The sequence below is a fragment of the Microtus pennsylvanicus genome, chromosome 10, assembly GCF_037038515.1.
Source record: "Microtus pennsylvanicus isolate mMicPen1 chromosome 10, mMicPen1.hap1, whole genome shotgun sequence".
NCBI classification, from domain to species: Eukaryota; Metazoa; Chordata; class Mammalia; order Rodentia; family Cricetidae; genus Microtus; species Microtus pennsylvanicus.
The window spans coordinates 73,840,510-73,857,299 of NC_134588.1; the positions used below are offsets into that span (position 1 = coordinate 73,840,510).

Genomic DNA, 16,790 nt, shown 5'->3' on the forward strand with positions numbered 1-16,790 from the left:
GACTAATATATAGCTATCTGTATATGAGACCTGAGCAAACTTCTGTAACCATCACCACATCCATCTGGATCATCCCTTTACTGTACTGTCCTCCAGCACTGAGGCCCAGACCCACTATTCTGTTCTCTTAGTAAAAAAGGCCTGTCTGTTTCCAGAGGTTCACATCATTATGCAGAATATCCTCTTGCTTATTATTTTAGTTAATTACAAAATGATCGGATTCATTGTGCTGTGCATTTTACTCAGCCTGTTTCTGAGGTTACTCATGTTGTACCTGCCAGTAGTTTGTCCTTCTGACACTGCTGAGCAACATTCCATTGCTTCTATAAATAACAATTTATCCGTTCATGAATTTTGGCTTGAGTTGTTTCTAGGATGAGCAATTAATACACCTAAAAACTATGATCCAGCTCAAGTTAATGTTCTTGTAGAGTAAATAAAAGTTGATTACATTTTTGCAGCCATTTCCCATCTGGTGTTCTAGTATCAATTACCAAAGTTTCTTGCCACCTTTGAATAAGACCAAATGAATAATACATATTTGGGGTCTGTTTGGGGATTGTGTATTCCACTAACTTCATAGATATCCTCAGCAAACTCTCCATTCTAATTACTCTAGCTTTATAGCGAATCTCAAGATTATCACAGGAGCTCAGACACGCATGTGGAAGACTGTAGCAAGAGGTTTTCAAGTTTGAAACCAGTTTGAGTTACACAGTGAATTGCAGGCTAGCTTCAGCTATACGGTAAAACCTTGTTTCAAAAAAAAAGAAAAAGAAATGAAGAGAGAGAGGAGAGGGAGAGAGAGAGAGAGAGAGGGAGAGGGAGAGGGAGAGAGAGAGAGAGAGAGAGAGAGAGAGAGAGAGAGAGAGAGAGAGAGAGAGGAGAGAAGGAGGGAAGGAAGTGAAAGAAAGAGAAAGAAAGAAAGAAAGAAAGAAAGAAAGAAAGAGAGAGAGAGAAAGAAAGAGAGAGAGAGAAAGAAAAGAAAGGAAGAAGGAAGAAAGGAAGGAAGCAGAAAGAAAAAGAAAGAAAGAGAGAGAGAGAAAGAAAGAAAGAAAGGAAGGAAGGAAGGAAGGAAGGAAGGAAGGAAGGAAGGAAGGAAGGAGGGAGGGAGGGAGGGAGGAGGGAAGGGAGGGAGGAAGAAGAGAGAGAAAGAAAAAAGAGAAAAGACATACCAAAACACACAGATACAAACAAACATATCTTTTGAAGTATGTTCTAGACCGTCTGTACTTTCATATGAATTGTAGAGTCAGGTTAGTTTCTACATAAAATTTGCTGAGATACTGGTAAGTGTTGCATTGACTCTGTGGTTCAATTCATGAAAAACTGAGTTAGCAATGTCAGGTCCTTTAGTTCACAAATATACCTATTTAACATTTAAAATATGTATATAAGTTTTTATAGAATTCCAGCGTGCAGAGCTTGAATTCAAATACTTGTTATTAAATGTGTGTAACATGTAAATGTAATTGCTTTTTGTATGCTAGCCTTATATGTGGTAACCTCAGGAAACTGTTAACTGAAGCATGATCTTCACTACTTCCTACACTCAGTGACAAGCAAAGACAGTTTCATCTCTTTCTAATCCAGTGTGTTTTTCTTTTCTTTTTTTGCCAGTTTTGTTGTTGTTTGTTTGTTTGGGGGTGTTTGGTTTGGGGTTTTGTTGTTTTTGTTGTTGTTTTATGATTTCTCTGTGTAGTCCTGGCTGTCCTGGAACTAGCTTCGTAGACCAGGCTAGCCTCAAACTCACAGAGATCTGTCTGCCTCTGCCTCCAAAGAGCTGGGATTAAAGGTGTGCACCACTACTAGCTGACTGCATTTTTCTGTTTCCATGTCTTGTCAAAGTGGCAAGGACCTTCAGGAGAATGGTGAGTGTAGCTGATGACCAGTCCAAGGGTAGGCAGCACTTTTTCTTCAGTATGTGGTGCTGACTCTACATTTTCCATAGTGTCTCACAACTACAGTACAATGACCTCATTCAGGAAACTGACCTGGGTCCAGTGCTATTCAGGAATTCAAGACCTTTATTCAAATTCCATAAGTTTCCCCTCAATGTTATTATTCGGGTCTAGGGTACAGTCTGTAATCCCACATCCTCTTTAGTCATTATGTTTCCTTAGCAGTTTTACTTGGCACAGCTCATGGCTTTGACCCAGGTAATGCGTTATTTTTCTTTGTTCCGCAACATGGGCTTGTCTGGAATTTCATCAAGTTTAGACCAAGGTTATCCAGTTTTGGCAAAAGCACCACAAAATCACTTCGTGCCCCCTCTCAGCGCATCCTGTCAAGGACTGATGTCAGAAAGTCAACACCGTGATGTCAACTTCTGTTTGTCATGGCTTACATTTTGATCTTCTGACATGGAAACATTCATCCTACAAACCGCATGTACTAGGGATAAATAAGTGAAGTGTAGGCACTGTACAGCACATAAGCAAGCCCACAAATTGTAAGAGGAAACAAGTTAGGTAATAAGCGAAAAAAGATGCCTCTGACCAGGTTCTCAGAGATAATAAAATTCCAGACCGAGACAGCACCTAATAAGGGGAGGCCAACACCATTCTCTGGGAGTTTTCAATACCTTCCTGGGTCTGAGTACCAGCACTTAAGCTTGGAAGAAAAAACACCTTGGTTTTTACAGTGTGGCTGCTTTCCATATAGCACCTTCCTGACCAACATGGAGTTCAGAGTCACTGGCCAGTTTGCCCGGAATGACTGTGGAAGAGATTGAGTTAGTTGGTTGTAGAAATGCAAGCACTTCAGAGAATTACTGATAATATTAGTGCTGTGGATACTGCCATCATTGTCTTCACTGTCAACTGTACTGACTCCCTTTCCCTTCCAGAGAGGCTGTAGCCAGCAGTAAATGGTCCTGTCAGACTTGCTGTCTCCATGGTTATGTGTGTTGTGTGTGAGTACTTCAGCTGTGTCTGTTGTAATTCCTTGTTTTCTCCTAAAGATATAAATATCCAAATGGAGTTTTGATTCAAAAGAAAAATATTGCCCTAACTCTAGGATCAGGAGATAAAGTCACCTTGACCTTGAGATATGTGGAACTTGAAAAAGCAGAGGGGGAGGGAAGAAGGTGATTTGAAAAAGTCTTCAGTCATGGGAATCTGGAAGCAAATATAGCAATGACAGTAGAATTGACAACTTCCCAATAGAACCTGAAAATTAAGAGCTGCCGAAAGGGTTGTTAGCACTGAATAACAAGATTTCGAGGCTTCCCTCTAACAACCAGGGCAACATACAAGTCAAATTCTTGCTAGGAAGATAGAAGAACAAGGACCAAGATGCCACTTGCTAAGGGAAGTTCATGCCATGGAAGACAAGTGATGAGCTCCTATAGTGTTCACTTCCAAGCTGCAGCTGCCTGAACTACAGTCCGCATAGCTGGCTGCCTTTGCAGCCTCCTTGTCAGCCCCACCCTTCCTGGCTATGCCAAGCAGCTCCCAGCTCTTTCTCAATATCTAGGCAAGACTTTTGAAATGAAAGGGGGAGTAGACACAGCCGCGGATCCTACCTTTGGAGAAACGCAGATATGAACATGAAAGTTTTCTTTTTCTTCCATCATTATAGGCTATTGTGCAACCTGGATGGACTCTGGACATCAGATTCTTAGACATCTCCAATAGCCAGACACTGGGGATGCCTCCTCACTCCCACAGGGTAGAGAGGTCCCTGGCCAACAGTGTAGCACTAAGGGGCCAGGTGTGCATAGTGTTGGGTATATTGGGGGTTTCCAGAGTGTAGGTGGGGTAAGTGTGAGTGAGCCAACAGGAAGAAAGTGTGTGTGTGTGTGTGTGTGTGTGTGTGTGTGTGTGTCACTTTTCTCAGAAGACCAATGCTGGGCGGCTCTTCTTATAGGGCTGGCATGAATAAATAGTGGGTGACCGGCAAACAGAGGTTCATTTGTCTGGAGCGCCTGGGGCCGAGAAGAAGCGATCTGTGAGTGTCCCTGCCTCCCATTTCCTTTCCCTATCTGCTGTAGATACCCTTTTGTCCAACTGGGCTATTTATCCCACTGATTTTGAGTAAGGGGGATCTTGGTTTGGTTCTAGATCAGGAGTTGTGAGGAGTTGAGGTGGAGGACACAATGAAGGTAAAATATCCTCTTTTCCTAGGTCACCTTTCTTGGTTTGGTGGAAGATTTGCTTTCTGAGTGGGGTTAATACGGATTAATACTATGCAATGTCTCCCCAGACTAACACAGATGGTATGGAGACTACAGGTGGAATCTTGTCATGGTTCCCAATTTCTTTTTTTCTTTTTTCTTCTTTTGGTTTTCCGAGACAGAGTTTCTCTGTGTAACAGTCCCTGGCTGTCCTGGAACTAGCTCTTGTAGATCAGGCTGTCCTCGATCTCACAGAGATCCACCTGCCTCTGCCTCCCGAAGTGCTGGGATCAAAGGTGTGCACCACCAGACAGTGGACACCAGAACTAGGCTGGGGTTTTAAGCTCAGGATGTTGTCAATAGCACAGAAGCAGGGACAAACGGAGTTCTCTCTTAGCCTCAAGTGTCTATGAAACAACAAACTTAACTGCACAGGGTCTCTAATTTGCTGCCACCCAGCATTAGGAAGAACCACTGTCCTCAGTGAACTCTTACTGTGGAAGCACACAGACTGGGTGCTCTGCCCTCTGGTTCTACACACTCCATTCTCTTCCCAGCTAACTTGCCTGTCTCGGATCTGAAAGCCTGTGGGTCTGCTCCCTGCAGGCTTCCTTCATGCTCAGGCGAACAGATGGTAAAACAGAAGGCCTTTTGTCTTGACTCTTCCTCAGAATGAGGCACAAGACCCTAAAGCTCCAGGTCACGGAACAGTGGCTTTGCTCTGACTTGGGCTTATCTTTCAGTACTGATAAAAGAGCCTCTGCTAAAACAAGGGTAATGAAGGGGCCCGTGAGTTCAATAAGGCATTTCTACGGAGTCCCAAGAGACCTGAGGAAATTGTGAATGAGAAATTGACAGAAGTTTTAGCCCATAACCACCAGCAGGTGGAGAAGTGCCTCTCTGGTGGGGAAGCCCTGGCATTCATGTACCCCGCCCCTGGTTATGGTCAACCGCTTCATTGTTCCGGCCCCTTTGTCTTTGTGCCCAGCCAGTGTGCTATCCACTGGGTCCTTCTTCTCTGAAAGGAAAGATGTTATCAAAGTTTGGATCTTGACTGTCCCCTGGCATGAAAACATACATGGTTGCCAGCCTTGCGGCACTACTAAAAAGTGCTTGTCATGTTGGGAAGATAAGTTCTTGAGAAAGGTGGCACAGGTACTCTGTGTAGAGAGTGACCAAAGTCTTACAGCCTGTGGCCAGTTCTTAGCCAGACTAAAGCCCTTTCAAACAGTGACTGGATACTTTTATGAATATCTTCTCTCGGCTCCTCCTCAAAGAGCTCCCCAAACTGAACAGACTACCTAGAATGCCCCTTCTCACCCACAGGCTTTCCCTGGATCCCTCCCCCAGATGGTCCAGTAGGCTTCTAGGTGTCTCTGGGTCTCTCCAGCTGTTAACTTAATATCTATGAAACTTTCTCTTTTTTTGTTTTGTTTTGTTTTTCAAGATAGTGTTTCTTTGTGTAGCCCTGACTGTCCTGGAACTAGCTCTGTAAATCAGGCTAGCTTCCAACTCACAGAGATTTGCCTGTTTCTGCCTCTCGAGTTCTAGGATTAAAATCGTGTGCCACCACCACCCCAAAACTCTTTAGTTGTGTTTCTTCTGGAATCTTCCTCATGGACTTGGTGCCTGATCCAGGAATACTAAATTGCCTGGCAAGCACACAGCCACACTCCAGTCTGAGCTCAGTGCAAGCATCTAGAGGCACTCAGATGCAGGTGTATTTATGGACCAGTGCTGTGAGCTGTTGGTGCCGATCCGGCTAGCAAGGGAGATGATGCTGACGTGGCCTCAACTGAGGTGAGCCAGTTGTCCTAGCATACAGACAGAGAGAAAGGGTACCAGGAATGAGGATAGTCATCAGTGAGGACCATTAGACACAGGCAATATTCTCATCAGGCTCCAGGAGATAGATGGACGTCTTCAATGAAGATGTGGGCATGGATACTTCTCATCTCCAGACTCATCGGTCACTACCTAACCCACATTCTAGAATCATCATCACGTCTTTTCACCTTCTCATCCCTGCAGGCCATGCTGCACCTCCTGTCCATGCTTGTCCTGCTCATGCGGCTCCCGGGGAACGAGGGAGCCGAAGTGAAGACCCTCTCGCAGAGATCCGTACCCAACACCTGCACCCTTGTCATGTGCAGCCCCGTAGAGAATGGCCTGCCTGGCCGTGATGGACGGGATGGGAGAGAGGGTCCTCGGGGCGAGAAGGGTGATCCAGGTAGAGCTAGGATCAGGGGCTCAGTCTGGTGGGGTGGGGAAGGGGCCAGAATGGGACCCAACCTCAGGTGCTCTGTGATGAACCTGGATGTGAGCTTCTCCCTTCCAGGGAGTGACTTTCCCCATGGTGTCCAGGCTACCTGCCAAACACATGTTCTTTTTGGATTCAACATGTGTTTCCTCCCATCACTCAGCCGACCTGATGCCTCCCTTGGGATCTCTGGATTCTGCTTGTCCCAAGAATGGGTAAACCACTGATATTGGGGTTAACCTCTTGGGCCCTGTCCCAGCAGTTAGCAATTCTTCATTTTGATTAAATGGTGCCTATGTGACAGGTAGTTTAATATTTAAACTCCACTACATACATCCACAGTCCTATAAACAGATCTTAGTGGCAGGAGCTGCCTAAGGCATTACAAGGGATGATTGGAATTCATGAGGTTATTTTGTTTGTTTGTTTGTTTTGTTTTTTTGTACAAATCTGTGCTTGGATGGGTTCCCACTTGAAAATCCATTTAATCCTTTCAAAAGCCACAGGGAAATACCAAATTTCTTTAACACATAAAGTGGGGGATGTTAAAATTGAAAGAACACAGGCTTCTTCACTAGCGAGATCTTGACTACTAGCTGCTTCTCTGTGACCACGACACTCAGAGACACCTACTCAGTGCCACGGTCTCAGTGTGCCTATCTCCAAGTGAGAATAAACAGCATGTGCCAAATGACCCTTGACAAATGATGGAACCAAAGATTTTCTTTTATATTGAGTCTTCTGAGTAAAGTTCCATTTTCCTGCTGACTGGGTTGGTGAAGTTTTGATGGGGTCAAGTACCTTGTTTCGTACCCCAGTTTGCTTTTAGTTGGAAGAAAGATCATGACGCTTAGAATAAATACTGTCTCTAGGATACATGGGTAAAGGGCAAGAGGAGGTATGTCTCAGGTAAGATGCAAAGGTGTGAACGGGCTGGGGTTTGAGAGCCAAGGGGAGAACCAAACAAGAGGACAGGGACTCAGAGTGGCAGCTTGTGCTCTCAGAGATTCCCATGTCTCTCTTGATCCCAGAAGGAGCCATGGATTGACTGTTAGGGGGTCCCTTTTTTCCCTGCTCCCCTCCCCGCTCGGAGTGAATGTTAGGGTATCCCTTTTCTCCCCCATTCTCCTCCCCCTTTCCGGGTCTAAGAACTGGCCTCATCCACATATTTTTTTCCTGATCTTTGGTTGAGCCACAGGCAGAGGAAGAGCTTAAGGCAAAGAATGGCTTTTTTATTTTTCTGGCTCCTCCATTCCAGTCACTCACTCCCTGGGCACTTTTGATGACTAATCTATTTGGTAGATTTTGAAGCCCAGAATTTGTTGAAAGGGTCAGTTGGGGCTTAAGAAGAGACAGTCTTGAGCAGGAGATGTGGCAGGGGGCCAAGGATTAGATCCGTGGTCACTGTAGTGAGCCCTCAGACTAGGAGATGTTCCACCTGAGTCAAGGTATGTCTGTCTTAGCTGGGTACATATGTGATGTGGTTCAGTCACGTAACCCCAAGTACTTCACACATGGGAAGAAATACAAAGGCCAGTTCTTCCAGAAAATTCACAGACGCCCCATCCCACCTGCACTTATCGCCCTGGGAAGGCCTCTCTTGTCAGAGAGCAGTCTTCAAACCTGGAATTTCATCTGTTTTCTCTCTAAAATAATCTACATAGGGTTTAGTCGCTAAATCTCTTCTAATCCTGCTTCCTCTGAGGACATGGTGTGCAGGGCAGTACTCTGTGAGGAGAGAGCTATATCGCACTTTCTCTTCTTTGATAGTTACCCGTGTCCCATGGTTTGTTATGAGTCTCTTGAAGACCACACATGCAAAGTAGTCCAACCTGACCCCTCTTATCAGTGCCCTGCCTTGCCAACTGCTTTGACTAATCACTATTTCACATTCAGATTGGTGTATGTTTTAGTATCCACAGAAAACAGAACATGGAACACTTGTCTTTCTGTGTCTGGCTTTATATGATGTTCCTTACAACCACCTACTTTTCTAAAAATGATAGGATTTTATTCTTCTTTATGCCTGGATAATATCCCACTGTGGATATATACCGCTTTACCCATTCATCCATCAGTAGGCATCTAGGCTGTCGGCATATCTTAGCAGTGGTGAACGATGCTTCAGCAAATATGGGTGTGCAAGTGTCTGTTTGGTTTTTTGATTTCATATCACTTGAATATATTCCCAGGAATAGTAGGATCATATGGTAATTATAGCTCTAGTTTTTTTTTTAGAAAACCTAACACAATTTTCCACAACAGCTATACTCATTCATCTTCCTGTATGAAGCTTCCCTTTTCTCTATATCATCCCTACCAATTGTTGTTTCTGTGTGTAATACACATACACACACACACACACACACACACATATACATGGGCTTTTGAGATTTAGAGACACGTTCTCACTGTAGCCCTGGCTGACCTGGAACTCACTATGTATACCAGACTGGCCTCAGAGATCTTCCTCCTGAATGCTAGGAAAACACGTGGCTTATTTTGTTTTGTTTTATAATAGCCATTCTAACTGGGGCAAAATGCAATTTGATTATAGTTTGTATTTACATTTCCTTGATGGCTACTGAAATTGACATTTTTAAAAATTACTTTCTGACGTTTTATTTCTTCTCCCGAGCAGTCTGCTCAGATAATCTGTGCATTTTTAAATTAGATCATTTGCTTTTTATTGTTGCTTTTATTAATCCCTTAAATATTCTGGCTCTTAAAGCTTTGCTATGTGAATATTTGACAAGTACTTTGTCCCACTTGGTAAGTTGTCTCTGCACTCTGTTGGGTATTTCCTTCACTGTACAGAGGCTCTTTAGTTTGCTATACTCTATTTTTTTGTTTTTGTTTTTGTTTTTTGAGACAGGGTTTCTCTGTAGTCTTGAAGCCTATCCTGGAACTAGCTCTTGTAGACCAGCCTGGCCTCGAACTCACAGAGATCTGCCTGCCTCTGCCTACTGAATGCTGGGATTAAAGACATGTACCACCACCACCCGACTTTTTTTGTTTGTTTAATTTTCATTTTTGTGCACTCTTATTTTTAAGTTTTTACTCCTTGTAAATCAGAGGCTCTTCACAAATAAACAATGATCAAGTAGATAACAAGTTTATTGTTATTATAATAAACAAGTTATCTATGTAGTGCAATTTCTGATTCAAAAAAGTAAAATAGTTGACTCTCCTTACAGACACTCCCAATCCACTCTCCCACATACACACACACAGTTATATACATGTGCATATACGTCTGCACACTTGTCCTGTGGTCACTAATCAATCAGTGCTGACCGAATTCCTTCTGCTGACACAGTGGCCTTGGGGCAGGGGCAAGAACACTTCATAGATTGAAGCTCTGCTTGAATTCACCTCCAAGCCAAGGATATTTATTTCTTCTAAGTAGGGACACTGATTTTCATTTTGTGGGTCACCAAAGGACCAGAGTGTGTGACTATAGGCTGTCCATGCTGAAGAAATTCCAAAGACTTTGTCTTGTAGACATTGATCCCTCCTGAGCCTAGGACTAACTTAGGATTCATTTATTTTGTTTCTATAGGTTTGCCAGGACGTGTGGGACTCTCGGGGATGCCTGGCCCTGCAGGTCCAATTGGACCCAAGGGGGACAATGGCTCTGCTGGAGAACCTGGACCAAAGGGAGACTCTGGACCACGTGGTGAGCCATGAGTTATGGTATTTATCTGGTGCCTACAGCTACTGCTTCTATCAGAAGGCTCTGCAAGTGGCAGGCACAGAACCTGTCCCAGGAATAGGGAAGGAGGATGCTCTGAGGAAGACACTATGTCATTTCAGGATGGACTATTGCCTCTTTGACCTCTGCTCTGACATTCATCTTATCCACTCCCACTGCCAAAGGAGTCAGTGTCACTGACAGCGCTGTTCCTTTTCTGCCAGGACCTCCAGGACCTCCGGGTGTGCCTGGACCAGCTGGGAACGAAGGCCCCTCTGGGAAGCAGGGGGACATAGGACCTCAAGGCATACCAGGTCCTAAAGGAGAGGCTGGGCCAAAAGGTAGGTGACAAGTGTGTCTAGCCAGTGAGGCAGAAAGGAGGAATGATAGTGGAGGCCCTAGGTGTGACCCGAGGCACTGTGAAGACATGCACACCTCTCTCACATCTCACTGCGCTGACAGAATTTCTCCATCACCCTCCACAGAGGAACCCCAGGCAGCAAAGAACAATGTTCCCAACTCTCTACCTAACCCCACAGGTCTCTGAAAAGGCCTCCTGCTGAGGAAAGCGTGCACACTGAACGTCTTATTCCCAGTGTTTCTCACTGTTCGTTCCCTTCTCAGGAGACGTAGGTGCTCCGGGCATGCAAGGATCTGCGGGGGCAAATGGCCCTGTGGGCCCCAAGGGAGAAAGAGGTGCCCCTGGTGAGCCAGGAGCCCCTGGGAATGACGGGGCAGCAGGTAAGTGATGAATCTACGGGGGGCTGAATGGAGTTCTACTGTGTCTCCTGAGAGCTGCCAGGGCCTCTATCCCCTTTTCAACTCACCCATTAAGTCAAAGCTAGGATGTGGAAGCACCCTGCTTCCAAGGAGGGTGAATGCGGGGTCTCTGGGACTGCTTGTCTGTAGGGAGAGGGCTGTTTTAAGGCATGGGGAGTCTTTTTCATGGATTATATACATACAAAGTTGATTGCTGTGTCATAAGAACAGCCATACACAGAGTGGGCATGTGTCTGGGTTCTGGGGGAGCCTGTATGTGAGAAAGTTACATAGCCAGGATTAGGATAGACTATGTCCAATGAGGTGAAAATGCTGGAAAATGGGCACACGGCTCAGCCATTTATTCTTGATTTCAGGCCCTGCAGGAGCTGCGGGTCCACAGGGAGCTTCAGGACCCAGAGGGCCCCCAGGACTCAAGGGGGACAGAGGTACTCCTGGGGAAAAAGGAGCCAAAGGTGAAAGTGGACTTCCAGGTAAGGCAGAAGCTTCAGGTACTGGGACCCCCACACACACTGTGATGTAGCATCCTTCGGCTAGGCATGGTGACCTCATTAGGACAGGTGGTAAATGGAACTTAAGGTCAGCAGACAGGTGGAGGGCCAATTAGGTTCTGGCTTAACTATCTAAGTCATATGGGAAGGCAACTTGGTAATTTCTTTATCTGACCATGGGAAATGATGACAACAGCTAACTTCCTGGTTTATAGGTCAGGCTTGTGTATCTAACTACCCAGTGGGTGAAAAATATATAAGGAGTGTGTATTTCTAGTCTTCCTCCCAAGAATATGGTTGTCATGATATTTCCTGTGGCGGGATGCCATCTGGTTTGGCTTGCCATCTGGTTCAGACTTAGTTTAAGTTCAGGGCCTAATTTAGGGATCATAAAAAAATCCCTGAGCAAAAGTTGGGTATCATGGATCATACTTGTAATCCTAGTACTTGGGAGGCTGAGACAGGAAGATCACTGAGTTACATGTCAGCCTAGACTACATTAAACCATGTCTTGAAAACAAACAAAAACATTCCAGGGAGACGGATCAGCCAGGCGAAGTGATAGCCATACAGACATGTGTTCCAGTGTTCAGGTCCCCAATTGTGAGAGGTCATGGCAGTCTGCCTGTAATCTCAGCCCTGTAAGGGCACAGATGTGAACCCTAGAGCTAACTGGCTAGCTAGACTAGTCTATAATCAAGCAGGGTGTTCAAGTGAGAGATTCTGCCTCGATATATAAGATATATAAGGTGGTGGAGGAAGATGTCCAATATTACTCTTGAATTACATGTGCATACACATGTAACATACATACATGTCCATCACACACACAACAACATTTAGAAAAAAAGAAAAGCCATTCACAGCTAGAAGCTGTTCATACAGATGTAAATCTTCTCTTGAAGCCGAGATGAAGTTATTCTCAGGTTTGCAGCATAAGCTTCACATTTCCCTCCTTTCCTTCCTCCACAGATAGCGCTGCACTGAATCAACAGGTGGAGGCCTTAAAAGGACAACTACAGAATCTAGAAGCTTCCTTCTCTCGCTATAAGAAAGGTGAGTTCCTGGATCCAATCGAAATCTGTCAGTGATGTGTTCTGGTCCTTTTTGAGCTAGGGTCCCTCATTTGGCTGAGCTTTGCTCTAGGTCTATTATGGGAATGAGCAGGAACTAAGTCTAGGGCTAGACGTGCAGCTAGAACCACATATTCAACATCCATCAACACACACGAGCGCCAAGTGTGATACAAGAACACACAGACTTGCACACACATCAAGACAGATAGACAGTCCTTCCATGTGCTTTGGATGATGAATAGGTATATCCGTGTAGCATATGCAAGCTCAGCCAGGATCATAAACCCTGTGAGACAGCACATGAGTACCGCACTACCTGTTCAGAGCTGCTCTAAGTACCATCCTGAGCCCATGGAGGCTCCTCCCCAAGGTCCTTCTACAGACAATCAGAGAAGAACAACGGTGTTTTGGGGTACAGCTTGGTCTGTGCCTCACACTATAGGACCTCTCCAGAGTACAAGCCCTGTCCAGAGCCCCCGAGAGTCCTTTGCAGACTTTCAAGCATGGGTACAAAAGCCACAGGGATGGGGACCCATTGAGTAAAAGAGATGTGATGGGTTACTCAGATGAAGTTTTGTGATGTGACCCACCACTTCAGAGTCAAGGAAGTGACAAGGGAAGTGACTTTGTCTTGCCTCAGGGAGGTATTAACAGCTGGTTTGATTCTGATTTGAGTTTCACCCTTAACCCCACGCCCAATTTCTCTGAACACACTCACCTCTCAGAGGTACCTCACCCACTCTCTGGCACTTTTAAGGCCAGGAGGCTGAGGCCAGCCTGGGACTTGACACAACTCTCAGGTGCCCCACTCCTTCTTTGACTGTTCTCTAACTCCAGCACACCTCTCTCTCTCTCTCTCTCTCTCTCTCTCTCTCTCTCTCTCTCTCTCTCTCTCTCTCTCTCTCTTTCTGTGTGTGGGAGAGGTTGATGTCAAGTGTGCTTTACCCCTTTATTGGTTCATTTGTGTGTGTGTGTGTATGTGTGTGTGTGTGCATGCATACCTTATGTGGCAAAGTGTACCATGGTGCTCACCTGGAGGTCAGAGGACAGCTTTGTGAAGTCAATTCTCTCCTCCTACCTTTATGTAGGTTCCAGGAATTGAACTCTGGTCACCGGGTTATGCAGCAAGAGGCAAACCCCTTTACCTCTGAACCATCTTTCCAGCCTCTACTCGTCCTATTTAGTTATTTATTTTTTGAGGCAGGATCTCTCATCTCACTAAACCTGATGCTTACTGTTTTAGTAAGATTGGCTGGTCAGTGAGGCCCTCTACGCCACCCTAGGCTCCACCCGCCTCCACTTCCACTGCTGGGGTTCCAGACTTACCCATGTCCAGCTTTTCTATGGGTGTGGTGGATCCAACCTCAATTCCTCATATGTGTGTAGCAAGAGCTTTATGTATTGAGCCGTCTCCTGGCCTGTGTCTGAGATTTGGTGTCAAACTGGTGGCCTTGTATTTAATTTCTTTAAGCTCCGGTAGGCTTGCTTGTGAATGGGGGGATATTGCACCCACTCACGGGGTACACCATGAAACTAGGACTCCTCTGGAATGGAGTGCCTTTGCTTCATCACCTCTGGTTCCCTAAATACCCTTCATGAGAAGGTTGGGAGGAGGCTTCAGCTCCAGCAGAAATTCCTCACAGCCCGAGAACTGTAACGAGGAGCTGTCCCCACTTCAGCCCACCTTCACTCCTTTTTCAGCCGCCATCTTCCCTGATGGCCGAAGCGTTGGAGACAAGATCTTCAGGACGAGCGGCTCCGAAAAGTCTTTTGCGGATGCCAAGGAGGTGTGCATGCAGGCTGGAGGGCAGCTGGCCTCCCCACGGTCTGCTGCTGAGAACACCGCCATACAGCAGCTGATCACAGCATACAACAAAGCTGCCTTTCTGAGCATGACAGACGAGCGCACAGAGGGCAAGTTCGTTTACCCCACAGGAGAGTCCCTGGTCTATTCTAACTGGGCTCCCGGGGAGCCCAACAACAATGGTGGATCAGAGAACTGTGTGGAGATCTTCACCAATGGCCAATGGAACGACAAAAGTTGTGGAGAGAAGCGTCTTGTTGTCTGTGAGTTCTGAGTCTCTAGGGGTGGAGACGGGACGGTACTGGACCAGGAGCTTGGCCACTGGGGTATGGCTCAGACCTGTGTGTTGCCAACATCCTAATAAAATGTGACTACCTGCCTAGCTTGGGTTCTCTGTAAAAATCAGGCCAAAGGCAGGGTTACCACAGAGCACAAATCTCAGCCTAATTTGTATGGATGCGTTCCCATGCTGAAAAACTCTTAGGAGAAAAAGAGACCACCCTGTTTTCCCCATTGTAGGGGATGAAAGTCCATCTCTATGACCTGCCACAGAATGTGATGCCTTCTTCTTGGCCCTCAGGCATTTTTAATCCTCAGCTGTGTTTGGCTTGACTAACAGCATCCTCTCTAAACTTTCCTATTTGGACTTTCTCCACCCTTGCCTGAGGTTCCTGGTGTCCTGGCTGCTCCTGATGGCTTTGTCTTACAAACCTATTGTTCTCCTTCACCATCTAGTGGGTACACACAGGCCCTAGTTCTGTTCTCGTTCATCCCAGCATGGGGTCACCCTGGCTCCTGGCTTCATTTTCTATATGTGTGCCATTTCTGGTCAGGATTTCTTTTTGATGCCCCCAAACTAAAAAGTGGTAGGCTAGAGACCTCTAGCTGCCTGAAAGCCCAGCAGAATGACCAGGCAGAAAAGGTCTGTTCCCCTACCTGATGTCATGGCTACACCTAGGATAATGTTCCTCAAAAGCCCTCTCAGTGGGGCTGAGAAAGACCTCTACACCATTGTAATCTCATCTGGAATCTCGGGGAAGTAGGAGCAGAGGGGCTAGCCATGCTCAAAGTCATCTAAGGCTTCTGTTGCCAGATATTTCCAGGGTATTCTATCCTTTCCACTTCAAAGACAACCTAGTTAATATTCCTCATCCATTTTAAAGTTTATTTTAATTAAACGTATATAAATGTTTTATTGGAATGCATGCATGTGAACCATGTACATACCTCTTGGTTCTCTAGAACTGAGATTGTGGATGGTTGTGATAGATGCTGAGAATTGAACCCAGATCCTCTGCAAAAGCAACAATTGCTGTTAACTGCTGAGCAATCTCTCCAGCCCCATCCTCCTTATCTTTCAAATGTGGAAGTGAGGCCCAGGGAAGGGAAGGGACTCAGACAAGGATGACTTGGGATGGTAGGGTTGGTGGGTCATGAACAAATTTTTCTTGACCTCAAAGCTAACAATTCTATGCATTTGGTTGCTTTTGACTTAATCTTCTAAAATTTATTTTAATTATACCTGTGTTCAAGAAATGGGAAGGAGATCTGGATAGACCACAGGCCCTTAAAAATAACTCCTCTCTAGTCAGGAAGCCTCACTTCTCCTGTCCTAGAGACTGGAGGGAATTGTCCTTTCTGTATAGTCTCTCCTACTCAAACCGAACTCCTCTTCCAAGAAGTCCCTTGGCACGACTTGTAGATAAGATATTGTGTTTTATGAGAAAAGCTCCACACTTTCAGACAATGGGAAACCAACCCCCAACTGAGATTCTTTTTTCCTTGTTCCTGGGAAAGAAAATTCCCAGCACCTTCTGAAAAAACAGTCAGTTGCACAATAAAGAACAAACAGTTCGTGGCAGAGGCCACACCTGGGCACACAGGTGGAGGGCGTTGAGAGAGGCTCCTTTAACAGACAGGATCAGGAAGCAACTGGATCCTGTTTAAGGCAAAGTGGAACCTTTCCTATAATTAGCCGGTTCCGTGTATGCGTAAGAAGCGTGGGGTAACAGGTGGGGATGAGCTGTCCCCCTGGGCCCTTCATTCATCCATGTCTCTCTCGCACACACCTTCAGGCTTCCTGTCTCCAGAGTGGTGGTTCTCAACCTGTAGGCACGACCTCTTGGGGTCCCCTTTCAGATATTTCCATTATGATTCATTGCATAACAACATCACAGTTAATGAAGTAACAACAAAATATGGTTGGGGGGTCACCACACCGTGCGGAACTGTATGACAGGGCTGCAGCATTAGGGAGGGTGAGAACCACTGTTCTAGACTGTTCAAGGACAGGAAACAGAGATAGACACAGATCATAGAGGTAAAAAAGCACTGTCCCACTACCACTCCAAAACTCCTAGGGAGACAAGTCTGCTTATCTCCGATGCCCATCCTGGTACTAGCAGCTAAGTTTGGAGGGATAGTACCACACAGAACAATACTGCCATTAAAATCATGACAGCCTTGGGAGAGCCTCTCAAAGGAACTATTGCCTACCCAAATAATGATTCCAAGTCTCTTCCTTTTTCTAAATGTATGTTTATGTGTATGACTGTTTTGCCTGCATGA

General features: G+C 45.6%; 1 protein-coding gene across 2 annotated transcripts; it reads left to right on the plus strand.

The window, feature by feature from the left end:
- Positions 1–3,584: 3,584 nt before the first annotated feature.
- Sftpd (surfactant protein D) lies at positions 3,585–14,601 on the plus strand. Of its 2 annotated transcripts, XM_075987493.1 has the most exons (9): positions 3,585–3,714; positions 3,871–3,951; positions 6,149–6,347; positions 9,940–10,056; positions 10,296–10,412; positions 10,696–10,812; positions 11,208–11,324; positions 12,315–12,398; positions 14,120–14,601. In XM_075987493.1, exons 3-9 carry the CDS (start codon positions 6,152–6,154, stop codon positions 14,494–14,496), a joined length of 1,125 nt encoding a protein of 374 aa, XP_075843608.1. In that variant the 5' UTR covers positions 3,585–3,714; positions 3,871–3,951; positions 6,149–6,151; the 3' UTR covers positions 14,497–14,601. The 2 variants fall into 2 exon arrangements, with proteins under 2 accessions (XP_075843608.1, XP_075843607.1); XM_075987492.1 differs by lacking the exon at positions 3,871–3,951 and having other exon boundaries at positions 3,696–3,714.
- Positions 14,602–16,790: the final 2,189 nt, after the last annotated feature.

Excerpts from the sequence above, each read along its gene's own strand:
- Sftpd (XM_075987493.1), top strand. The coding sequence starts at position 6,152 with ATGCTGCACCTCCTGTCCATGCTTGTCCTGCTCATGCGGCTCCCGGGG. Across the intron at positions 6,348-9,939 it reads GGGCGAGAAGGGTGATCCAG|GTTTGCCAGGACGTGTGGGA; the intron begins GTAGAGCTAGGA and ends TTGTTTCTATAG. Across the intron at positions 10,057-10,295 it reads GGGAGACTCTGGACCACGTG|GACCTCCAGGACCTCCGGGT; the intron begins GTGAGCCATGAG and ends CTTTTCTGCCAG.